A 25,622-nucleotide genomic window follows, 5' to 3' on the forward strand; every position below is an offset into this window, starting at 1 on the left:
CCCTCCCTCTCCTGGACTGTCACCCCAACATACCCAGGGTCCTCCCCAGGATGGGGCGAGAGGCCTCTCCCTGGCAGGTACAATGGCCCAGGAAGATGGCCTCCTCCAACGAACACACACACACACACACACACACACACACACACACACGCACGCATGCACGCACGCACACACGCACACGCACACAGTCCTGAGGCAGGTTGTGGGGCGGAAACCGGGGTGCATGGAAGGAGCAGAGGCCACCGATAAAGGGTTCTCTTTACTGCCTGTGGCCCATCCCAGCCCTGGGGGTGGCTGCCCATGACCAGCCTTTCGGCTTAACAGCCAGAGGTGGGCAGAGACACAGGGGGTGATGGTGGGCAGAAATATGGAGGGAGTGAGGCAGCAGACACTGGCATAGAGGGTAGCAGCAGCCAGAGATGAGGAAGGAGGGTGGCGGTGAGCAAAGATGGAGAGCGGCAGTGGCAGGAAAGATGTGAGGGGATGAGGCTGATGCCCTTAGTGGTCACACTCCACATCCCAGTCGGCTAGGTCGTGACCCTCGCAGTGGTGACTCCACGGGTCCCTGCAAAGGAAAGTCACCCATCTGGCCTGTACCCTGTCTACCCCCAGGCCACCTGTTGGCCTTCTCCTCTGTGCACAGTGCAGCCAGTATGTACCCAGCCCTCTCTTGTACCTTCCCCCTCCCTGCCTGGGCCTCCAGGCCCCTGTCCACCCTCACCAAGCATCTGTGTCACTTGGATTGTCCATCATGATCTTGGCACAAGCGATGTCATTGCTGAGATCCGTGTCCAGCAGATCTGGAGGGGATGGTCAGGAGGGCCATGTCCACAGGGAAGTAGGCAGAGTTGGGGACGAGGGGTTGGGGTGTGCTCCCACCCCCTCAGTCACCCTGCGCTGCAACTGGCTCAAAGAAGGGGGTGCAGGTGTGGGACTGGAGGCACTCTAGTGGTCAGGAGCCTGGGGGCTGGCAAGAGGTGGCTTGGTGGCGGGGAGTGGGCAGCAGGAGATTGGCGGAGGGTGGGGGCGGGGGACTCTTACCTTGGCAGTCCATGCGGCATCGGTTCTCAGACAGGCCTTCCCCGGGACTGCACCACTTGTGGCCCCGGATCTGGAAGATGCCGTAGCCCAAGCTCCCATCGGGCAGCCTGAACACAGCCTCGGTGTTGAGCCCGCTCCCATGGTGAGCCAGACACAGCCCTGCAGAGACACCAGTGGAGCCCCTCCGAGACACACAGGCCACGGGACAAGGACAGACATAGGGCACCAAGAGAGAGGGTGCTCCCCAGGATCTAGGAGAATTGGGCAGTTTGGGCTGGGCTGGATGCTAACAGGATACAGTGGATACAATGGCCATAATGCTGGCCCATGTCCCCAGGCTCCGGGTTTGTGCCCTGCAAGGTCCCATGGGTCAGGGGGAGATGGTGAGTTCCACAGTCAATGTGGCTTGGAGGGAAGGGGCAGGGGGAAAGGGGCTGTTGGAGTGGGCTAGGCCATGGCCAGGGTGGACAGAGCACTTACAGTGGGCCAGGCTGTGGTCATGGTAACCATCCAAGCCTCCTTCCTGCAGCGCATGGGCCAGCTCGCATTGACTCAAGACCAAGGCCTCTGTGTCCAGGATGAAGGTGGCCAGCAGGCAGAGAAGGGGGCCCCATCGAGGCAGATGGTGGGAGCTGGGCAATCCCCTCATCTCCCTGACAGGTTTCCAGACACTCAGATTATGAGCAGCTGTTCTTGGCCACAGAAGCCTGGCCCAGTCTGCAGGAGAGGCAGGAAGTCAGGGCTGGGCTGGACCGGGCTGGATTGGGCCAGGAAGGGCAGACACTTGTGGTCCCCAAAGCCCTACCGATTCCCCAGTCCAGGCTGGGCCACCTAGACCAGATCACGCAGCCCTCACCCCCCGGACCAGACCAACTGGCTTGGACCACTGGTCTCACAGCACCCACCTCGTACCAATTGGCACAGAATACTGGCCCCAAGCCACCCGGCTCAGATGCCCCAGTTCAAACCACCCATCCTAGAACACTGGCCCAAGACCAACTGGCTCAGGCTGCCCAGGCCAGAACACCGGCCCCAAAACACCTGGTTCAGACCACCTGACCTGGACTGCAGAAGTCCCCAAGCTTGCCTTGCAAAGCCCTGCTCTCTCCACGGGAGCCCTTCCAAGATACACACTGTGAGCAGCTGGCTGTGGCCCACCTACAGCCCTGGCCCAACATAAGCCAAGCCAAAGGCCCAGTTCTGGAGTCTTCCTCCTTTCCATTCTTTCCTCCCTCTATGACCTCACAGGCTTCATTCCCCTCCCCTCCCCAGTGCCCCCACAAGCAATGACTTCTGACTTAGCCTAAGGGCAACTTGGCTGGCCAACTTGGCTGGCCAGTCACTGGCTCCAAAGGTCAAAGATCCAATCCAGGGGAGGGGATAATAATAATAATAATAATGGTATTTGTTAACCACTTAACTATGTGCCAAGCACTGTTCTAAGTGCTGGGGCGGGGGGAATAAAGGTGATCAGGTTGTCCCACGTAGTGCTCACAGTCTTAATCCCCATTTTACAGACGAGGTAACTGAGGCATAGAGAAGTTAAGTCACAGTGCCTCGTTCTCGCCTATCCTGCTGCCGACCCCCGGCCCACGTCATCCCCCTGGCCTGGAATGCCCTCCCTCCACACATCCGTCAAGCTAGCTCTCTTCCTCCCTTCCAGGCCCTACTGAGAGCTCACCTCCTCCAGGAGGCCTTCCCAGACTGAGCCCTCTCCTTCCTCTCCCCCTCCTCCCTCCCTCCATCCCCCCCATCTTACCTCCTTCCCCTCCCCACAGTATGTATTTATTACTCTATTTATTTTATTTGTACATATTTATTGTATTTATTTTATTTTGTTAATATGTTTTGTTCTCTGTCTCCCCCTTCTAGACTGTGAGCCCACTGTTGGGTAGGGACCGTCTCTGTATGTTGCCAACTTGTACTTCCCAAGCGCTTAGTACAGTGCTGTGCATACAGTAAGTGCTCAATAAATACGATTGAATGAATGAATGAAGTGAATTGCCCAAGGTCACACAGCTGGCAAGTGGCGGAGCTGGGATTTGAACCCATGACTTCTGACTCCCAAGCCCGTGCTCTTTCCACTGAGCCACACTGCTTCTCTTCTGACTCAAAATTTATATACCTGCACAAAAAAATACCAACCCATCCCTCCACCAACCTAATCAGTCAATCAAACAATCAATCCTGGATATTCGATGTCACCAAATCCTGCTGGTTCCATCTTCTCAACATCTCTAGGATCTGCCCTATCCTCTCCATCCAAACTGCTTCTATGCTGATCCAAACACGTATCTTTCTTGCCTTGACTACTGCATCAACCTTCTTGCTGCCCTCCCTGCCTCCTGTCTCTCCCCTCTCCAGTCCAAACTTCACTCTGCTGCCTGGATCATTTTTCTGCAAAATCATTCAGTCCACATCTCTACACTCCTCAAGGACCTCCAGTGGTTGCTGTCACCCATCGCCTGGGGACAGGTTCATTTTGGAAACGGAGCGGCAAGAGAGAGAGAGGGAGAGACTCCGAGGACAAGGCTGAGTTTCATACAAAATTTATTCTGCAAGGTGAATTGAATTATTTGATTATTTTGGATGCAGCTAATTGAATTATTTGATTATTTTGGAGGTGGCCAATTGAACCTCTCCTTTGGTAGGAATATGATTATTTAATGAGATTAGAGCTTCCCTATCAGGAAGAATATACTTATGTTTTACTTACGCAAGGCAAAACACCCAGGTCCCACCCAGGAGGAATTCACTTATGGTTTGCTCACACGTGATGACGCAGTTAGCTCTCACCCATGTGCACTTCCCACTCAGGAGGAATCCACTTCTGCATTACACACCCATGGTGAAGCGCCTAGCTTCCAGCTTCACAAGCGTTCAGCGGGACACTCACCCATTTCACGGCTCCTCACCTGGTGAAGGCAGAGAGGGTATCTCATGCTTTGGGCAGAGGTGACCTGCAGTCTACTGCTGCAAGTCTCGATCCACTGCACAGAAGGTCAGAGGCCGCTTGTACTTATTACCTGAGCTCTTAGGCCATTCCAGCTTCCAGCCTCAGTTTATCCAATCTCTGCCTTACCCCCTACTCTATGCCTAATTTGATTGGCACGGGGGTGAGGGACACCTTCTGTATTCCCAGCTTGGGCTGTCAGTCTAGTAGTTTTGGTTTTGGGGGAGGTATCCCACCCACACCTCTGAGTTCAGCCTTGCCAGTTCAGATAGCATTTGACCTTGAGATGGTGGATACCCCGGGTTCACCTTGGGACAGCTGCCCATCCTCCTCCGCATCAAACAGAAACTCCTTACCACCTGTTTTAAAGCACTCAATCAGCTCTCCCTCTTCTATCTTACCTCTCTGATTTCCTGCTACAGCCCAGCCAGCACACTTTACTCCTCCAACTCCAACCTACTCACTGTACCTCTATCCCATCTCTTCCGCTGCTGACCTGTTGCCCTCCTTTGCCCTCTGGCAGTGGTCCCACTGCTCTTTATCCATGAGGCGGGCAGCACAGTGAAAGGAAAGCTTCAGCCTGGAACTTTCTCAACCTAGGTTGGAAATGGAGGAACCTAAATCCTGTGGTGTTACCCTTGCCTTTGTCTTTTTATTTGATTTTTCTGGGGTCTCTGGGACCTGAGCTGCCCTGAATTAATGAAATACCCTCTGCCTGCACTCCCCTATCCCCTTTGTTCTTCATTGTGATGTCCTTCTTTGACACTGTCAACCATCTCCTTCTCCTCAACACATTATTCATTCATTCAATCATATTTATTGAGCACTTACTGTGTGCAAAGCACTGTACTAACCTTGGCTTCACAGACTCCATCCTCTCCTGGTTCTCCTCTTATCTCTCTGGCCGTACATTCTAAGTCTCCTTCGTGGGCTCCTCCTCCCCCTCCCTCCCTAACTGTAGGGATTCCTCAGGAGTCAGTTCTTGGTCCCCTTCTGTTCTCCATCTTTACCCACTCCCTTGGAGAATTCATTCACTCTCATGGCTTCAACTTTCATCTCTACGCAGATGACACCCAAATCTACACCTCCTCCCCTGTTCTCTCTCCCTCCCTCCAAGCTCGTATCTCCTCCTGCTTTCAGGACATCTCCACCTGGATGTCCTCACTCAACAGGTCCAAGACTGAGCTTCTTATCTCCCCTCTGAAACCCTGTCCTCTCCCTGACTTTCCCATTTCTGTGGATGGCACTACCATCCTTCCCTTCTCACAAGCCCACAATCTTGGTGTCATTCTTGACTCTGCTCTCTCATTCACCCCACACATCCAATCCATCACCAAAAACCTGCCGGTCTCACCTTCACAACATCGCCAAGATCAGCCCTTTCCTCTCCATCCAAACCACTACCTTGTTGGTACAATCTCTCATCATACCCCGACTGGATTACTGCATCAGCCTCCTTTCTGATCTCCCAACCTCCTGTCTCTCCCCGCTTCATTCTATACTTCACTCTGCTGCCCGGATTGTCCTTCTACAGAAACAGTCTGGGCATATCACCCCCTTCCTCATAAAGTTCCAGTGGTTGCCTATCAACCTTCTTCATATGAAGCAAAAACTCCTCACTATTGGCTTCAAAGCTCTCCACCATCTTGCCCCCTCCTACCTCACCTCCCTTCTCTCCTTCTACAGCCCAACCTGCACACTCCGCTCCTCTGCCACAAACCTCCTCACTGTTCCTCGTTCTCACTTGTCCCGCCGTTGACCCCGGCCCATGTCCTACCTCTGGCCTGGAATGCCCTCCCTCCTCATATACACCAAACTAGCTCTCTTCCCCCCACCCCACATCCCAAGGTGACCCTAGGATACCGACCATCTCAAGGTCAAATGCTATCTCTTGGCCACCTGACCCAGCAGGTGGAACTTGGAAGTGAGGATGGGATACTGCCCCCACAACCGAAACTGCTAGATTGACAGCCCAAGTCAGGAATACAGAAGGTGTCCCTCATCCTCATGCCAGTCAAATCAGGTATGGAGGAGGGGGGAGGGCAAAGATTGGATAAACTGAGGCCAGAAGCTGGAATGGCCTTGGAGCACAGGTGATAAATACCTGTCGCCGCTGACCTTCTGGGGGCAAAACACCAAGACACGCAGCAGCAGGAGGAGCAGCCGCAGCAGTAGCAGCAGCCCACGTTTCTTTCTCTGCCCAGAAGGCCAGACACCCGCTCTGAAACTAGAACCAACATGCTGAGGAAAGGGCTGCAGGACAGGTGAGTGTCTCGCTGAACATTCGTGAGTGGGACCCAGGTGCCCCGCTGCAGATGGGGAACATAAGTCGTTCCTCCCATGTAGGAAGAGTACATGGTGAGAGCTAGCTGCCCACCACTTGCGTGGGTAATGTAATGGTCTCTTCCCATGTGGGAAAGTAAGTGGATTCTTCCCTAGTGGGAAGTGCACATGGGTGAGAGCTAGCCACCTCACCCACGTGCGATTAACATATGATTGTATTCCTCCCGTTAGGGAAGCTCTAATATTACTAATTAATCACATTCCTCCCAAAATGGAAGCTCAATTCATTGTGCCTAAGCGACTGAATAATTCAATTTGCCTCGTGGAATACATTTTTTATAAAACTCAGGCTTTCCATCCCCGGCCCCCGCCCCCCTCTCTCTCGCCGCGCCGATTACCGAACGAACCCGTCCCCAGACACCCCCTTCAAAGCCCTACCGAGAGCTCACCTCCTCCAGGAGGCCTTCCCAGACTGAGCCCCCCTTTTCCTCTGCTCCTCCTCCCCTCCCCATCGCCCCTACTCCCTCCCTCTGCACTACCCCCTTCCCGCCCCACAGCACTTGTGTATACTTGTATATATTTATTATTCTATTGATTTTATTAATGATGTGTATGTATCTATAATTCTACTTATCTATTTTGATGCTATTGATGTCTAGCAACTCATTTTGTTTTGTTGTCTGTCTCCCCCTTCTAGACAGTGAGCCCGTTGTAGGGTAGGGATGGTCTCTATATGTTGCCAAATTAGAACAGTGTTTTGCACACAGTAAGTGCTCAATAAATACAATTGAATGAATGAATGAATGAATGTAATTTATTTTCCTGTCTTTCTCCCCATTCCTTGAGGGCTAGGATCCGGTCTATACCTTATTGTACTCTCCCAAGCGTTTAGTGCAGTGCTTTCCACAAAGTGCTCAATAAATACTATTGATTGATTGATTATTTGATTGAACGGCTGGGGGAACCTTCAGAGTTTAAAGAGAGAGATAGAAATGGAGTGTGTGTATGTGTGTGTGTGTGCGCTTGTGTGTGTGTGTCTGTGTGACCTTCTACTTTCCCTTGGTAAAATCAGGTCTGGGAGCCAGGACTCCTGACTCCAGATTATGCTGTTAGTCAGTAGCTCTTTCTGAACTCTTAAAGTTGTTGGAATGCTGTCCTAATTGCTCATTTCTCTTTTTGGTGAATCTTGTACTACAAGCCCAAACACAGCTCGTAATAGCCTTTGAAGACCTGTTCTGAATGCCCTGAGAAAATTCAACAATCACTACTTTTCTCTCCCTGTATAGACACCAACACAATCTGGATTCCTGGATAATTACCCTAATTTATTAATTCAGTTCCCAAAAAGTGCCCCAAACGTGTTACTTAAAAACTAAGCCCAAACCTCTGGACTGGTGAAAGTTCTTGGCTGTTTGTGTAATACTGTATTTCCTCAAGTCAAACCATATATAGCCTTTTCTATAGTATATTTGCTATATACCTCTGACTCTAACCAAAAATTAAAGAAAGGCGTGATGGTGGGAAAGCAAGATGTGTTCAAAATTTGAAATGGTTCTTCTGAAGGGAAATCCCAGCATTTTTATGGTATTTGTTAAATACTATATGCCAGGCACTGTAGTAGATACAAACTAATCAGGTCTATGCCCCATATGTGGCTTCACAGTCTTAATCCCCGTTTTACAGATGAAGTAACTGTGGCACAGATAAATTGCCCAAAGTCACGTGTTCTAGACCATGCTGCCTCTGATTTGGGGATGAATGAATCAGTTCTAACTTCCTTGCTTCCCTTTACCAGAAGGTTATAATCAATGTTTGAGTATGGGATCTGGATTATTCCTTTTCGACCCTCAGGCTTGAGGAAGCAGGTGGGTCAGCCAATTCAAAAAGATTTTAAGAAGAAGTACTTTAAGGAGAGGGAACTTCAATTATGCATTTACTGGACAGAAGGGGCTGAATTAGAAGCTCAGGTGGAACCAGGATAGTCTATGTTTTCAAGAAGATCCATGCTGTCGACAGTTTTTTCTGTCTTGCATTCCTTTCTTTACTGTTAACCTAAGCTGTCTAGAAGCATTTTAAGCACATTTAGGCAGGATTAGTGAAATACCATCCAAAATATACAACATCCTCACAACTTTCTTAGTCATGAGGACCTCAGATCTGGAAGGTCTGCAGATAAGAAAGCAGCCACCTCATGAAGAAAATGCTCTCTGATCGCAGGCACTTTCCATTTGACTACCTTGACCCAGGGGTATAAGGCTATTACTTGATCAGCCTTCTAAATCAGAATGCCATCTCCAAGAATGAGACCAGGATTCTTGGAGAGACGGTTGATGTTTGCCTTCCTCTTGGGAAACTTGACATCCATAACATTCTCTCAACATCCTTAACTCTTTCTCTAGTTCCCTTCTATGCAACTTTTGCCCATGAATTGCTTTTTCTTATTATATGTGTTAAGCACTTATTATGTGACAAACACCATTCTAAGCACAAGTTAATTGGATTGGACAGCCACTGTCCCAAATGGGATTCACAGTCTAAATAGGAGGGAGTAGATTTTTATCCTCATAATACAGGTGAGGTAACTTGAAGCACAGAGAAGTTAAGTGACTTGCCCAGGGTCACACAGCAGACATGTCGTGGAGCCAGAATTAGAACCCAGCTCCTCTGACGCCAAGGCCAGGGCTCTTTCCACTAGGCCACTCTGCTTATCTGTCTACAGTGTTTTTTGAACCCCTTAATCCTTTCAGTCTGCATAGCTTCTTAATAATTATTATTAATAATGATAATAATTAAAAATAAACTATTATTATTATAGTATTTGTTATGCACTTACTATTTGTCAAGCACTGTTCTAAGCTCTGGGGAAGATACAAGCTAATCAGGTTGGACAAAGTCCATGTCCTACGTGGGGCTCACAGTCTTAATCCCCATTTTACAAATGAGGTAACAAGCACAGAGAAGTTAAGTGACTTGCCCAAGGCCACAAAGCAGACAAGAGGCAGAGCCAGGATTAGAACCTAGGTCCTTCTGACTCTAAGGCTTGTACTCTATCCACTAGGCCATGTTGCTTCCCAAGTGGTAAACTTTACCTGCTTATTATCCATTACATGAAAATGTTTTACTTTGGATTATTTTGAGCCTTCTACCTTCAAACTTCCTATTGAGGTGGGTTTTAGTGATCAAATTTCTTTGTTGGGAAACAGGAATGGGCTAGTGGAAAGAGCCTAAACATGGGACTCAGAGGACCTGGGTTCTAATCCTAGCTCCACCACTTACTTGCTGTGTGACTTTAGGCAAATCACTTCACCTGACTAGGCTTCAGTTTCCTCATCTGTAAAATCATCAATCATATTTATTGAGTGCTTATTATGGGCAGAGCATTGTTCTAAGTACTTGGGAGAATACAACATAACAGAGTTTTTAGGCAAGTTCCCTGCCCACAATGAGCTAAAACCCCAATACCTGTTCATTCATTCATTCATTCATTCAATTGCATTTATTGAGAACTTACTGTGTGCAGAGCACTGTACTAAGCACTTGGGAAGTACAAGTTGGCAACATATAGAGACGGTCCCTACCCAACAGCGGGCTCACAGTCTAGAAGGGGGCGACAGACAACAAAAAAAAAACAAAAAACAAAAAATATGGTGGGGCCACTTTAAATTAAAAAGTACTCCAAGGACACTAATATCTATCAGGTGAATTGTATTCTCTCAAACTCTAACTACACTGCTCTGCATACAGTAAGTATTCAATAAATACCACCAAATGACCCAATGAACTATAACCATATCAGTCTGGTTGTATTAATGAAAGTGTGAATTTACAGTTATTTAATAATAATAATGATGGCATTTATTAAGCGCTTACTATGTGCAAAGCACCATTCTAAGCTCTGGGGAGGTTACAAGGTGATCAGGTTGTCCCACGGGGGACTCACAGTCTTAATCCCCATTTTACAGATGAGGTAAACTGAGGCCCGGAGAATAATAATAATAATAATGATGGCATTTATTAAGCGCTCACCATGTGCAAAGCACCGCTCTAAGCACCGGGGAGGTCACAAGGCGATCAGGCTGTCCCACGGGGGGCCCACAGTCCCAATCCCCATTTTACAGTCAAGGCAAACTGAGGCCCAAAGAAGCAAAGCTTCTCCTAGAAACATTTACAGTTTGATATTACCATTTGGAAGTTCCCTTCTTGCACCCTACCCCAGCACTGACTAGGCTGTTGTCCCAGGTCTGTATCTCAGAAACGTGAAAATAAAATTAGCTAGAAAGTCTAGTAGTCTTTATTGCAAACATCCTCTGGGCTAGGAAGACAGTTAAATATCAGACCTCTTTTTGGAGAATTTTCTTGTATGATACAGCACAATCCTTTTTTCATCCCTGCTCACTTGCACTGTTACTTCCCAAACTTTTGCACTGTTTTGGCTGCAGATTTAAGGTCATGGGGTACTCTTGATGTTCAGCATTTTAAAAAATAAAGTTTATATTAAATATTTTCTGAGAGGGCTCATTTAAAATTCACCCACACTCAATTCAGATACTAAAATTGTGGGGAGCGATAAAGCATCTTCAATTTTGATTACAATTTGCCCAGTAAAGCAAACATTTAATTTTATATTAAAACATCACTCAGTATAGAATGAGGAGACTATATTTATCTGTTCTCCTCCCTTTTAGACTGTCAGTCCCTTGTGAGACCTGGACCGTGTCCAGCCTGATTTTCTTATATCTACTCCAGCACACAGTAAGCACAGTATAGGAGTAAGCACTTAAGAAATACCAATATCATCATCATCACCACCAACCAACCAATCTTGGGCTTTCCTGGGCATCAGAAAAGTGGCATCAGAAATGTGTCCCTTTCCACAGTGGATTTCCATGGGTCTCCCTGGAAGATGGCTGACAATGAATTAAGGTAGGGAGAGTGCAATAGAGTTAGTAGACATGATCCCTACCCTCAAGGAGCTTACAGTTCTAGAGGGGGAAATAGACCCGAAAATACAGTTCGGGGGAAACAATAAACTGTATAGAGTAACAATGTGGCCTTCGGATTGTGTACAAAGCACAATAAGAGCTTGAGAAAGTACAATATGACTTGTTTTCTGCAAGACCTTGGGCAAGTCACTTACCTTCTCTGCATCTCAGTTACCTATTCTGTAAAATGGAGATTAAGACTGTAAAACCCAGTGGGACATGGATTAGGTCCAATCTGATTAGTTTGTATCTACCCCATGGCACAAAGTATGGTGCATGGCACAAAGTAAGTTCTGAACGAATACCATAAATAAAGAGTATATTACATCTCCCTCCTCGCTGACTTCCGTGCCTCCTGTCTCTCCCCACTCCAGTCCATATTTCATTCTGCTGCATGGATCATTTTTCTAAAGAAAGATCAGTCTACATCTTCCTGATCCTCAAGAACTTCCAGTGGTTGCTCATTCACCTCCACATCAAATAGAAACTCCTTACCACTGGCTTTAAAGTACTCAGTCAGCTCACCCCCTCTTACCTTACTTCACTGATCTCCTACTACAGCCCAGCCCACAAAGTTCACTCCTCTAGTGTCAGCTTACTCACTTATTTATTTTACTTGTACATATCTATTCTATTTATTTTATTTTGTTAATATGTTTTGTTTTGTTCTCTGTCTCCCCCTTCTAGACTGTGAGCCCACTGTTGGGTAGGGACCATCTCTATATGTTGCCAACTTGTACTTCCCAAGCGCCTAGTACAGTGCTCTGCACACAGTAAGTGCTCAATAAATATGATTGATTGATTGATTGATTGATTGATCTCAATGCTGACCTCCTTCCCACATCCTCCCCAAAGCCTGGCACTCCCTCCCCCTCCATATATGCCAGACCACCACTCTCCCCACCTCTAAAGCCTTATTAAGGTCCCTTCTCCTCCAAAGAAGCCTTCCTCAGTTGAGCCTTCTTTTTCCGAACTCCGTCTCATCTTCTGCCTCGTCTATGCATTTGGATCCTCTAGACTAATGAGACTAATGCTTCTATGAGAAGCAGTGTGGCTCAGTGGAAAGAGCATGGGCTTTGGAGTCAGAGGTCAGGGGTTCAAATCCCGGCTCTGCCAACTGTCAGCTGTGTGACTTTGGGCAAGTCACTTAACTTCTCTGTGCCTCAGTTACCTCATCTGTAAAATGGGGATTAAGACTGTGAGCCCCCTGTGGGACAACCTGATCACCTTGTAACCTCCCCAGCACTTAGAACAGTGCTTTGCACATAGTAAGTGCTTAATAAATGCCATTATTATTATTATTTACCTCATCTGTAAAATGGGGATTAAGACTGTGAGCTCCCTGTGGGACAAACTGATCACCTTGTAACCTCCCCAGTGCTTAGAAAAGTGCTTTAGTAAGTGCATAGTAAGTGCTTTATAAATGCCATCATTATTATTATTATTACTAAGCTCACTGTGGACAGGGAATATGTCCGCTAACTCTGGTGTGTTGTACTCTCCCAAGGGCATAGTACAGTGCTCTGCACATAGTAAGTGCTCAATAAATGTCAGTGATGACTGATCCATACCCTTTGGGGATTTGCTATTCACCTCACCCTCAGCCCCACAGTACTAATGTACATATCCATAAATTATTTATTTATTCATATTAATGTCTGACTCCCCCTCTAAACTGATTATGGGCAGAGAATGTGTCTAACAAACTCTTAGACCTAAGTCCTTAGTACAGTGCTCTGCACACAGTAAATGTTCAGTAAATACCACTGATGGATTATAAAGACGTTAACAAGGGCAATAAAGTGTGATTCAGTATTCAGGTGATGGAGAAGAGCCGTAGTTTCAGATGGGTGGGCTTAATATCTCTGGACTTTCAGTACCTGTTCACCCACTGTCTTAGATTGGGTCCAACATGAGTTTCAACTCTCCACTCTAGCAAATATAATAAGTACTTAATAAATGCCATAAGGATTGCTCAAATCCTTCCCTCACAAATTAGAGTGTGAGTAATAGCTTAACAAGTCACCAATGTCGAGTTTTCTCCATATTGATGATGCTTCTCACTCCACCATCTCCCATCTATTGCTAACACCTTTCCCCTCACCCACCAGCCTGGAACTCCCTCTTCCTTCAAATCCTCCAGCCCACATCCCTCCCCTTTTCAAAGCACTTCCTTCCTCCAGGAGACCTGCTCTGGTTACCCCCCACCTCCCTGGTCAAATAATCAATCGACCCATAATATTTATTGAGCAGCTACTGTGTGCAGGGTACTGAATTAAGTGCTTGGGAGAGTATAATAGAGTTAATAGACACAATCCCTGCCCTCAAAGAGGATTTGGTCTAGTTGCGGGAGCGGGAGGAGGTGGATTGAGCCCAGCAATGGTAGAAATGATTATGGAAATCCATCAGCCCATTTAGGGGTCAGGGGCAATTTGGCCACTAGCCAGAGGAAGCTCATGGCAGCCCTCTGTGCCCCCACCAACTCACCTGCTCTAGGACAGCTCCCGGTGCCAGAAAGGTACTTGGTCACTTAGCCATTCTTGACATATGACTCTGGAGTGAAGGCAGACACAAAGGTAATTAGTACTTTTGCTTCAGAAAGGGCACACATGCTGCTGGTGGCCTCGCAGAAGTTATTCACAGCTGGTCCATGCAGTGCCGCCCCCAGTATTCTCTTCCAGCTCTCTACTTTCCATGCAGAACACAAAGAGAGGGTGATCCCAGGGGGTTTGGCCCTTCTTCCTCACTCACTTCTTGGGCCAATTGGGCTATCTTGTGATAGAGAACTGGGCCACACAAGCAGACAGGGAGCGAGGGTCATTGGCAGCTATCACAGATCTTCCCTGAATGCTGACTGAGGAATGTTCCTTCCATTCCCGCCAGGCAGTGTGGAGGAACATTCAGGCAAGTGGATTACAAGTTAGAGGACCTGGGTTCTAATCCTGGCTCTGCCACTTGTCTATGGTGCTAATTTAGGCAAGTCACGTCACTTTTCTAGGTTTCAGTTCCCTCATCTGTTAAATGAGAATTAAATCCTCCTCCCTCAGACATTGACTGTGAGCCACATGGGGGACAGGGACTGTGTCCGACCTGATTTTCTTGTATCTACCCCAGCACTTAGTTCAGTACCTGGCACATACTAAGTGCTTAACAAACACCATCTTAAAAAAGGGACCAGGATATTTTCCCAAAGCTCAGCCAGTCAGTTGCAGGCCCACTTAGCTTCACCTCTATACTGCCAGAATATGTTCTCAAAGCTTTTGAATCATGCTTCAGGGCCTGCAAGAGGTGCCTGGAGCCCATGGCCAGGACCTGAGAATAACTCGAGTGGGCTGGCTGGCAGCAGAGGGCATGAGAAGCAGACCACTTTTCATTCAATTCATTCAGTCGTATTTATTGAGCGCTTACTGTGTGCAGAGCACTGTACTAAGGAGAAGCAGTGTGGCTCAGTGGAAAGAGCACAGGCTTTGGAGTCAGAGGTCATGGGTTCGAATCCCAGCTCCACCACATGTCTGCTGTGTGACCTTGGGCAAGTCACTTAACTTCTCTGAGCCTCAGTTCCCTCATCTGTAAAATGGGGATTAAGACTGTGAGCCCCACGTGCGACAAACTGATCACCTTGTATCCCCCCACCGCTTAGAACAGTGCTTTGCACATAGTAAGTGCTTAACAAATGCAATCATTATTATTATTATTATTATTATTATTATTAAGCGCTTGGGAAGTACAAGTTGGCAATATATAGAGACAGTCCCTACCCAACAGCGGGCTCACAGTCTAAAGGGGGAGACAGAGAACAAAACAAAACATATTAACAAGATAAAATAAATAGAATAAATATGTACAAATAAAATCAATACAGTAATAAATACTTACAAACATATATACAGGTGCTGTGGGGAGGGGAAGGAGGTAAAGTGGGGGGATGGGGAGGGGAGGAGGGGGGCGGGAGGAGGCAGAGAGGAAGGAGGTGGCTCAGTCTTGGAAGGCCTCCTGGAGGAGGTGAGCTCTCAGTAGGGCTTTGAAGGGAAGTAGGGCTTTGAAAAGAGTAGGGCTTTGAAGGGCTTTTAAACTTAGGTTTAAAACCGAAATCTCAGATAATTTTCAAAAGACTTTTGAGTTGCTTCTTACGCACAGATTGCAACGTGGAGAGCTGGATGGGGGTGGGGGGGGCGTTAACACCCCCCCCCCCCACATCCCTGTCTGACACAGCTTGCCCTTGGCCCTCCTGGAGATGCCTCCGTGCCGTCCATCGGGTGCCGCGACTTCTCATTGGTGATTTGAACAGAAGTTGGCATCCCTCGTTCCCCAGTGGTCCCCGTTTATCACTCTTCGTCCCTCCCCCAACCGTCTGTTGATCTTCGCCTCTTGGGCTGATCCTCCACCTTAGAGCCACGTGGCCTGAGAGGGCTACCCCCAAAATACCAAGGCTTGGGGAGAACGGGGAACTACGGTCAGTTCCAGGCTGTGTTAGAGTGGGGGTTGGAGGTGTCGTGCAGCGGCTTCAGGAGCCTCTGCAGGCTGCACTCTGGGGATGGGGCACGTGCCAAGATACTTTTGGTGTTGGGCGGGGAAGGGGGCGGCGGTCCCGGGCCTCTGGAGCCGGTCTGACAGCGGAGCCGGGCCCCACGACTGATAGTAGGCGGGGTGGGAAGCGCTGCGTGCCGGCAAAAGACACCTGCTAAACCCCGCGGAGAGGCCTCCAAAAGGCGGCGACTCAGGCCCTCAGCTGGCCACGCAGGCAAGAGGGCACAAGGAGGTAAGGGGAGGGGGGCCCTTCCCTCCCTCTGTTTGCTACAGGACAGCCTTGGAGCAAGGGGGAGACAAGGCGGCTTGAATCTCCCTCCCCACACCAAGTAGGAACTCAACCTAGGCCGCGGCCTGGAGCCTGGGAGGGGAAGGAACAGTGGGAGGAAAACGACGCGGCAGCAAAGGCTCTTTGGGCGAAGCGCCGTGTTAGGAACAGCCTGGGGATGCCCCACGTCAGCAAAGGCTCTTAGCACTGAGCTCCCTGTTAGAGGCTATGCGGGGTTCACCTTACAGCCCCGCACCCCAAGCCTGAGGAGGACAACGCTAAAATCCTTCTCTTCGGTTGTGTATTTCTAACTTCCTTCAGGGCATCTCTACTTGGATGTCCTGTCGACACCTCAAACTTAACATATCCAAAACATGCCAAAATCCACCCTTTCCCCTCCATTCAAACTGCTACCATGCAGATCCGAGGCCTATCCCACCTTGTCTTCTGCATCAGCCTCCTCCCTGACTTCCCAGCCTCCTGTCTCCCCATCTCCAGTTCTCACTTCACTCTGCTGCCTGGATCATTTTTCTACAAAACTATTCAGTCCATGTTTTTCCAGTCCCCAAGAACCTCCAGTGGTTGCCCATGCACCTCCGGAACAAAAAGAAGCTTCTTACTGTTGGTTTTAATGCACTCAAACAGTTCTCCCCTTCCAACTACAAGCCAGCCGGCACACACTGTTTCTCTAATGCCAACCTATTCACTGCACCTCAGTCTTATCTATCTCACCACCAACACTTCATCTACATCCTCTCTCTGGCTTGAAACTCCCTCACTCCCCATGTATAGCAAACACACCTTCAAATCCTTATTAAAATCACCTTTTCCCCAAGAGGCCTAACCCAACTAAATCCTCATCCCCCTACTACCTTGCCCTTCTGTGTCACCTAGGCGCCTGTGATCTTTAATCACTTGATATTCATCCCACCCTCAGCCCCACACTGCTTAGGAACATATCCATAATTTATTTTAATGCCTGTCTCCCCCTATAGACTGTAAACTCCTGGTGGCAGGGAATGTATCTACTGGCTCTGTTGTATTAAACTCTCCCAAGTGCTTAGGACAGTGTTCTGCACCCTGGAAACACTCAGTAAGCATGCTAGGTAGATAGATGATAGATGGGTAGATAGATCCTGTCCCAGTGCCACCTCTCATCCACCTCCCCCAGGGCTGGCCTCTGTCAACTCACTCCCATCCAAACTCTCCCCACCCCTGGCACCCTACCGTCCCTTAACCCCTCCCCGTTACCCTCCCCCTAGCAAATTTTAATCTATTTTAAAATCAAAATCAAACTTCAAAAAGCACCTCTGTCTTATTTTCCATTATTAGGCTTAATTTTCTATGGTCTTTGTTAAGTACTTACAATGTGCTAAGCATTTTACTAGGACTGGGGTAGATACAAGATAATCACTTTGGACGCAGTCCATGTTCCACACAGGGCTCACAGTCCAAATAGGAGGGAGTAGGATTTAACAGGTGAGGAAACTGAGGCCCAGAGAAATGAAGTAACTTGCCTAAAGTCACATGGCAGATAAGTGGTGGAGCCAGAAATAGAACCCAGGCCCGTGCTCTTTCCACTAGGCTACACTGCTTCTGTATTGACTTCCTTCATGGAGCCCCTTTGGTGCAGGACACTGCAGTAGGTGCTCCGGAAGTACAAAAATAAATGACACGTGCCCTGCCACATGGAGCTTCCACTCAAATGGAGAGCTAGGCATAACATGTTTACAACTTGAGTGGCCAACTTAAATAATTAAATAAGCAGCTGTACAAGACTACTGAGAATGGGCATAAATACCTCCATAAACAGTAGAGTTGGTAGGATCGTCTGGTTTAATCAATCAATTGTATTTAATCAATCGTATTTATTGAGCGCTTACTGTGTGCAGAGCACTGTACTAAGCGCTTGTTTAGGGTATGTGGAAGGTGGTTGGAGGGGGGTAGTTTACGAGGACTGGGGAAGTTTAAGGGGAGGGCTACTAGCAAATATAGCCTTGCTTTTCCTCCAACTCCAGCAAGATATAAATAATTTACATTAACCTGCCATAATTTCACTGACTGTTCATAATTTCCAGGATCTTTGAGGCAGAGAATTTGAATGGCTGGTGAGGCTTAAAATCCAGGAGGGCAACTGAAACAAGGCTGGAGATAAAGTGGTTGGGGACTCTTGGTTATTGCAGAAGCCTCTAGCCTGTATGTTACAGTCTACAATATTCTGGAGACTGTAAACTCCCAAGTGCTTAGAACAGTGCTCTGCATACAGCAGACTGTAAGCTCTTAGAGGACAGGGATTGTGTCTACTATATTGTATTCTCCCAAGTGCTTACCAAGTCATATTGACTCTCCCAAGCACAAAGTTCAGTGCCTAAGTGTTCAATAAATACTATTGATTGGTTGTTTGATTGAGTCCTCTATTAGACTGTAAGCTCTTTGAGAGCAGGGAACACGTCTTTTGCTTCTGGAGTACTACCCGAAGCATTCAGCTTGGCAGCTCGGCAAGGACAGGGATCACAGGATCACAGGGGGATCGTACCATGGGCCAGAGAGGGACAAACCCTGGATGGAGTAGCTGCTCCACTGAATCATAGAACCACCGGATTAGCCACTCATTGCTGTTGACAACTTCATCTACAACCCTAAAACTTCGCTGATTTCACTGTGTCCCTCAATCCCCTCCCTCAAATTAGTCCGTCTCTGTCCTCCCTTCTCAGCACCTATCCTCCTCCCCCTCTCTCCACCCCTCCTCACCCCTTGTGCCACCCTCATCCTTCTTCCCTACTCCACCCATGCTATCCTGTCCGAACATCACTCCTCATCCCCCTCCCGCTGCACCAGCCCCGGCCAGCTCACTCTGATCCAATCTCTATCCAGCCCTTGTGCCATCCCCTCCCTGTGCATCCCCCAAACAGCCTCAGCCATGGGCAGCCCATAGAACCCCTGCTCCATTATGGGAAAACTTCCCTTCATACCAGACCTGTACCTGACCCAGTCACTGCTCCTTCCAGCCATCACTAAAACCTCGCTCTGCCCAGGTGATACTGTTTCCCTGGCTGCCCCATCTTCTTCCACTCCCCCAGACTCACTGGGAAAGGAGGAGGAGATAGCTTCCTTTTCACAACTCAGTGACGTTTTCACTCCATTCCATCTCCACCATCCCTCTCTTTCCCTTCCTTTGAAGCCCATATCATCCTCCTCTACTACCTACTGCAGATACTAGTCACAGTCATCTACCACCACCCAGGCCCCACCTCCATTTTGAACCATTTTGATCCCTTACTCACATTCCTTCTCTCCTTCTCCATCCCTACATTCTGCTGCCTACTTTCTATTACTCCTCAACTCCACTGACCTCCTCCTCCACCCCACCTCACCCACTCACCAACTTGGACACAAACTCGATCTCATCTTCTCTGGTCACTATACAATCTCAACCCTCACCAACTCTGAAATCCCTCGATCTGACCACAGCCTACAAGGTAATCAGGTAGGATACAGTCCCTGCACCATGTTTGGGGCTCCCAGTCTTTCTCATCCTCATCCTATCTCATCCTATCCCGTCTGGACTACTGCATCAGCCTTCTCTCTGATCTCCCATCCTCATGTCTCTCCGCACTTCAATCCATACTTCATGCTGCTGCCTGGATTGTCTTTGTCCAGAAACGCTCTGGGCATGTTACTCCCCTCCTCAAAAATCTCCAATGGCTACCAATCAATCTGCACATCAGGCAGAAACTCCTCACCCTGGGCTTCAAGGCTCTCCATCACCTCGTCCCCTCCTACCTCACCTCCTTTCTCTCCTTCTACAGCCCACCCCGCACCCTCCACTCCTATGCCGCTAATCTCCTTACCGCACCTCGTTCTCGCCTGTCCCGCCATCGACCCCCGGCCCACGTCATCCCCTGGGCCTGGAATGCCCTCCCTCTGTCCATCCACCAATCTAGCTCTCTTCCTCCCTTCAAGGCCCTACTGAGAGCTCACCTCCTCCAGGAGGCCTTCCCAGACCGAGCCCCTCCCTTCCTCTCCCCCTCGTCCCCCTCTCCATCCCCCCATCTTACCTCCTTCCCTTCCCCACAGCACCTGTATATATATATATATATATATATATATATATATATGTTTGTACATATTTATTACTCTTTATTTATTTATTTATTTATTTTACTTGTACATATCTATTCTATTTATTTTATTTTGTTAGTATGTTTGGTTTTGTTCTCTGTCTCCCCCTTTTAGACTGTGAGCCCACTGTTGGGTAGGGACTGTCTCTATATGTTGTCAACTTGTACTTCCCAAGCGCTTAGTACAGTGCTCTGCACACAGTAAGCTCTCAATAAATACGATTGATGATTGATTGATTGATTAATCCCCATTTTACAGGTGAGGTAACTGAGGCACAAAGAAGTTAAGTGATTTCAATCAATCAATCAATTTATGGTATTTGTCGAGTGCTTACTATGTGCAGGGCACTGTACTAAGCACTTAGAAGAGTACAGTCCAACAGAATTAGCAGACACCTTCCCTGCCCATAATGAGCTTCCTGTCTACAATCTGTCCTTGCTGAGTTTATGGTCTAAAGTAATGGATGGGAGTGGTAGGAGAGTCATCCTTTGGTCTGAAGACAAAGCTGCAGACTGTGAGACTGTGTCCATCAGGGTTTCTTGGAGAGGGAGAGAATATCTCGCACCTTGGCACACTGTCTCTGAAAATAGGTAGGCACCTTCTCTGGCCTCTTGGCATTCGGTTGAGCCTTGCCCAGTGGTTAGCAGGGAATAGTTTAAACTCTACTGCCAACAGGACACACCGTTCAGTTTTTTGGGGACAGTAGCAGTGATGGTTTGCATTGAGCCACCCCCACTCTCTCTCCTGGAGCCACGGTGTCCAGCAGCCCACACTGTGAGCTGGCTGGTAGGGAGGGTGGATGGAGCCAGTGGTCATGGAACTGGGGGTCCTTAAGACCTCCCCAGCAGCAGAACCCACACCGGGCTCAGCCGTCTGGTAAGTCGTTGTTGAGTATGAGACTCAGAGCAGCTCAGAAGGGGGTGGGGGACAGGGCAGGCAGTGGACATTTGGTCAGCAGCCTTGAGTAGTTCAGGGGGACTGTGTGTTAGCATTTTTAGGGGAAGAAAGATTTGGTGGTTAGATGTTTCTGAATTGATCAAACAGCTCTGAACAGTTCCCCATCCTACATCTTTATCTGGAGAAAGTTTGTACCATCGGATCAGATTCTCCATAACTATAATAATAATTGGTGTATTTGTTAAGCACTTACTATTTGCCAGCCATGTTCTAGGCGCTGGAGTGGATTCAGGCAAATTGGGGTGGACATGGTGCCTGGCCCACATGGGGCTCACGATCTTAATCCTCATTTTCCAGGTGAGGGATCTAAGGCCCAGAGAAGTGAAGTGACTTGCCCAAATCAATCAATCAATCAATTGTAGTTTTTGAGCGCTTACTGTGTGCAGAGCACTGTACTAAGTGCTTGGGAAGTACAAGTTGGCAACATATAGAGACAGTCCCTACCCAACAGTGGGCTCACAGTCTAGTAGGGGGAGACAGAGAACAAAACCAAACATTAACAAAATAAAATAAATAGAATAGATATGTACAAGTAAAATAAATAAATAGAGTAATAAATATATACAAACATATATACATATATACTGGTGCTGTGGGAAAGGGAAGGAGGTAAGGTGGGGGGATGGAGGGGGAGGAGGGGGAGAGGAAGGAGGGGGCTCAGTCTGGGAAGGCCTCCTGGAGGAGGTGAGCTCTCAGTAGGGCCTTGAATGGAGGAAGAGAGCTAGCTTGGCAGATGTGGGGAGGGAGGGCATTCCAGGCCAGGGGGATGACGTGGGCTGGGGGTCGACGGCAGGATAGGCGAGAACGAGGCACGGTGAGGAGATTAGTGGCAGAGGAGCGGAGGGTGCGGGATAGCCTGAAGTCCCACAGCAGACAAATGTCTCCTTCTGTCTCCCCTCTAGACTATAAGCTCGTGTGGGCAGAGAATGTCACTGTTTATTGTTGTAGTATACTTTCTCAAGCACTTAGTACAGTGCTCTGCACACAGTAAGCGCTCAATAAATTGAGTTGAATAAATAAATGAACCTACTCACCTGCCTTCTCTTCCACACACCCTCCCTACAAATCTGACCTGTTCCCCCACAGAGACCTCCAATTTTTTGACCCCATCCAATTGCCTCAAGTCATCTCGACCCATTTAGTCTTCATACCCAAACTACTTTGACTTGATGACCAAATTGACACTTCCAACACCACTCTCTCTTCTGAACTCTACTCACTCGCTCCCCTATCCCTTTGTCAACCTTGTACCACTAACCCACAGCCCTGGATCACCTCCACAGTCTGGTTCCTTCGCTCTTGTGAACAAGCCACAAAGTGCTGCTGCTGGCTGAAATCCAGATATCAGGATTTCCTTACCCACTTCAGTTTCATCCTTGCCTACTTTAACTCTGTCCTCTCCTCCATTCTCATTTCTTCATCCTTATTAACTCCCATTGCCATTGCCCTCATCAGTTGTTTCAGACTTTTCACTCCCTCATCAAACTCCCTGTCCCTCTGCATCCCTCATCTCTTGCCCCTAATAACTTGGCCATGTAATTTATAAAGAAAATTGAAACTATCAGGAGTGATCTCTCTAAAATCTCCCCTGCTCCTCTCCAGTCCCTCCCTTCTCTTGTCCCTTCTTCAATTCCCCACAGTATCCTGAGATCTCCTGCTTTCCTGATCCCATCCCTTCACACCATATCAAAGCACTTATCCCCTCCCCTTTTCCCTCCCTGATCACCATCTTCAACTATTCACTCACCAATGGCTTTTTCCCCACTGCATTCAAACATGTTCATGTCTCCCCATCCTAAAAAACCTACCTTGGCCACAGGGCTCCCTCCAGCTATCACCCCATCTCCCTCCTACCGTTCCTCTCCAAACTCCTAGAGAGTGAGTCTCCATTTCTTCTCCTCCAATTCTCTGTTTGACCCCCTCCAGTCTGGCTTCCGCCCCCTTCATTTACAGAAACTGCTTTCTCAAAAGTTACCAAGGATCTCCTTCTTGCCAAAAAGACAGTAAGCTTAGTATGGGCAGGGAATGTGTGTACTACTTCTGTTGTGTTGTATACTCCCAAGCACTTAGTACAATGCTCTGCACTTAGTAAGCACTCAATAAATAGGATTGATTGATTGCCAAATCCAACAGCCTCTATTCCATCCTAATCCTCCTTGACCTCTCAGCTGCCTTAAATACTGAGCCCGTTGTTGGATAGGGACCGTCTCTATATGTTGCCGACTTGTACTTCCCAAGTGCTTAGTACAGTTCCCTGCACACAGTAAGCGCTCAGTAAATACGATTGAATGAACACTGAGGACCACAGTAGAAACATTATAGAACCTTGGCTTCACTGACACTGCCCTCTCCTGGGTCTCCTCTTATCTCTCTGATTGCTCATTCTCAGCCTCTTATGTGGGCTCCTCCCCTGCCTCCCACCCCCGTACTGGGGGAGTCCCTTAAGGCTCAGTTCCCTCCTATTCTCCATTTACACCCACTCCCTTGGAGAATTCATTCACTACCATGGTTTCAACTACAACCTCTATGCAGATGATTTCCAAATCTACAATTCCAACCCTGATGTCTCTCCTTCTCTGCAGTCCCACATTCCTCCTGCCTTCAGGACATGTCTACTTCGATGTCCCACTTACACCTAAACTTAGCAAGTCCAAAACAGAACTTCTTATCTTCCCACCTAAACCCAAACGTTCAAAGCCTTACTGAAGGCACATCTCTGCCATGAGGCCTGTCCCAACTAAGCCCTCATTTCCTTTTTTTCCACACCCTTCTGCATTGCCCTTATACTTGGATTTGCTCCTTTTATTCACCCCTTCCTTGGCTCCACAGCATTTATGTACATATCTGTAATTTATTCATTTCTATTAATGTCTGTCTTCCTCTAGCCTGTAAGTTCACCTTGGGCAGGGAAAGTCTACCGACTCTGTTGTACTTTCCCAAATGCTTAATACAGTACTCTGCATGCTGTAAGTGCTCAATAAATATGATTGATAGGGTGATAAAGATTGTTATTATCATCACTACCATGAGAAGCAGAGTGGCTCAGTGGAAAGAGCACGGGCTTTGGAGTCAGAGGTCATGGGTTCAAATCCCGGCTCTGCCACTTGTCAGCTGTGTGACTTTGGGCCAGTCACTTAACTTCTCTGTGCCTCAGTTACCTCATCCGTAAAATGGGGATTAAGACTGTGAGCCGCACTTGGGACAACCTGATCACCTTGTAACCTCCCCAGCAATTAGAACAGTGCTGTGCACATAGTAAGCGCTTAATAAATGCCATAATTATTATTATTGTAATAATAACTAATTATTGTAATAGTATTATTATTGTAATAATAATGACAGCATTTATTAAGCACTTATTATTAAATGCCATCACTACTATGTTTGCAATTGCGTCTACATAAGAGTAATAATAATAATTTTGTTGTGTGCTTACTAGGTGCCAAGCACCATATGAAGCATTGGGGTAGAAATACAAGAAAATCAGGTTGGACACAGTCCCTGCCCCACATGGGGCTCACAGTCTAAGTAGGGGGGAGAACAGGCAGTTGATGCCCATTTTACAGATGAGACTGAGACCCACAGAGGTGCCTTGCCCAAGGTCGCATGCCAGAGCCAGAATTAGAATCCAAGTTGCCTATGCCTATATCAAGACCATGCTGCTCCTCGCACTACTTATTTTCCCCTGTAGATTGCCAAGCTTCTAAAGGGCAAACGCCTTTATTTTCATTTTATGTTCCCCTGGGCCTGGTATAGTGCTTTGCATATGGGAACCCAGTTCAGTGCCCTGAACCCAATAGGTGCCAAGTACAGAGTTCTGCACACAGTAGTACATCCCTCTGCCCACAGTAGGTGTCCAGTACAGCTCTCTGCACACTATAGACATTCTGAAGTTCTCTTGGGGACAGGTCATGGGTGTGGGTGGGAACGAGAGCAGGGATACATGGTCCAGAGACAGATGGGAAGGGTAGGTGAAGTGGCCAGTCTCCTGGGGATGAGAGTGAGGACCATGTGAGTTGGTATTTTCATAAGGGACCCAGAAGAGGAAGTGCACAGTGAAGACTCTCTGTCTGTGGTAACCCTCTTCTCTCCAGGGTGGTTGGGGGATAAGGAGTTGGAGGAGATCAGAAAGCAAGAGGAGCTGAAACACAGCAATGAGCTTTCACGTTGCACTCTTGGAGAAAAATCACCTACATCATGAGGCCGGTGGCTGGCAGCCTTAGTGTCCAGCCCCCATTCACTAGCCCCTTCCCATGTCTTATTCCCAGGAGTTTACCTGCCGGCATTTGGGGCCAGACTGCAGGGGAGTGGACGTGGCTGGCACAGAGGGCAGCAGGGGAGGGGGAGGGGGGCGGGTTGGTTCCAGATGGTGACATCACAGGGCCCGGGGGTCCTGGAATGCTGCTGCAGGCAACTTCTCTGCCCTCCCCCTTCACCTATTATCCCCCCCCCCCCCCCCCCCCCCCCCCCCGCCTCAGGGGCCCCTGGC

The 25,622-nt window shown here is 48.2% G+C and overlaps 1 protein-coding gene across 3 annotated transcripts; it reads right to left on the reverse strand.

The window, feature by feature from the left end:
- Positions 1 to 246: 246 nt before the first annotated feature.
- On the reverse strand, positions 247 to 25,458 carry LOC119942744 (lysozyme C, milk isozyme-like). 3 transcript variants are annotated; one of them, XM_038763663.1, is made up of 6 exons: positions 25,410 to 25,458; positions 13,747 to 13,812; positions 1,522 to 1,758; positions 1,042 to 1,200; positions 722 to 800; positions 247 to 565 (listed from the first exon to the last, which is right to left on the reverse strand). In XM_038763663.1, exons 3-6 carry the CDS (start codon positions 1,688 to 1,690, stop codon positions 499 to 501), a joined length of 474 nt encoding a protein of 157 aa, XP_038619591.1. In that variant the 5' UTR covers positions 1,691 to 1,758; positions 13,747 to 13,812; positions 25,410 to 25,458; the 3' UTR covers positions 247 to 498. The 3 variants fall into 3 exon arrangements, with proteins under 3 accessions (XP_038619591.1, XP_038619590.1, XP_038619589.1); XM_038763662.1 differs by lacking the exons at positions 13,747 to 13,812; positions 25,410 to 25,458 and adding an exon at positions 2,129 to 2,221; XM_038763661.1 differs by lacking the exons at positions 13,747 to 13,812; positions 25,410 to 25,458 and adding an exon at positions 2,102 to 2,221.
- Between the last annotated feature and the right edge of the window lie 164 nt (positions 25,459 to 25,622).

This window comes from Tachyglossus aculeatus, chromosome 21 (genome assembly GCF_015852505.1).
Source record: "Tachyglossus aculeatus isolate mTacAcu1 chromosome 21, mTacAcu1.pri, whole genome shotgun sequence".
NCBI lineage: Eukaryota > Metazoa > Chordata > Mammalia > Monotremata > Tachyglossidae > Tachyglossus > Tachyglossus aculeatus.

Coding starts and splice junctions, on each gene's coding strand:
- LOC119942744 (XM_038763661.1), bottom strand. CDS start 2,219: ATGTTGGGCCAGGGCTGTAGGTGGGCCACAGCCAGCTGCTCACAGTGT. Junction 1,759..2,101: donor TGGGGACTTCTGCAGTCCAG/GTCAGGTGGTCT, acceptor CCTCTCCTGCAG/ACTGGGCCAGGCTTCTGTGG. Junction 566..721: donor CCAAGTGACACAGATGCTTG/GTGAGGGTGGAC, acceptor TTTCCTTTGCAG/GGACCCGTGGAGTCACCACT.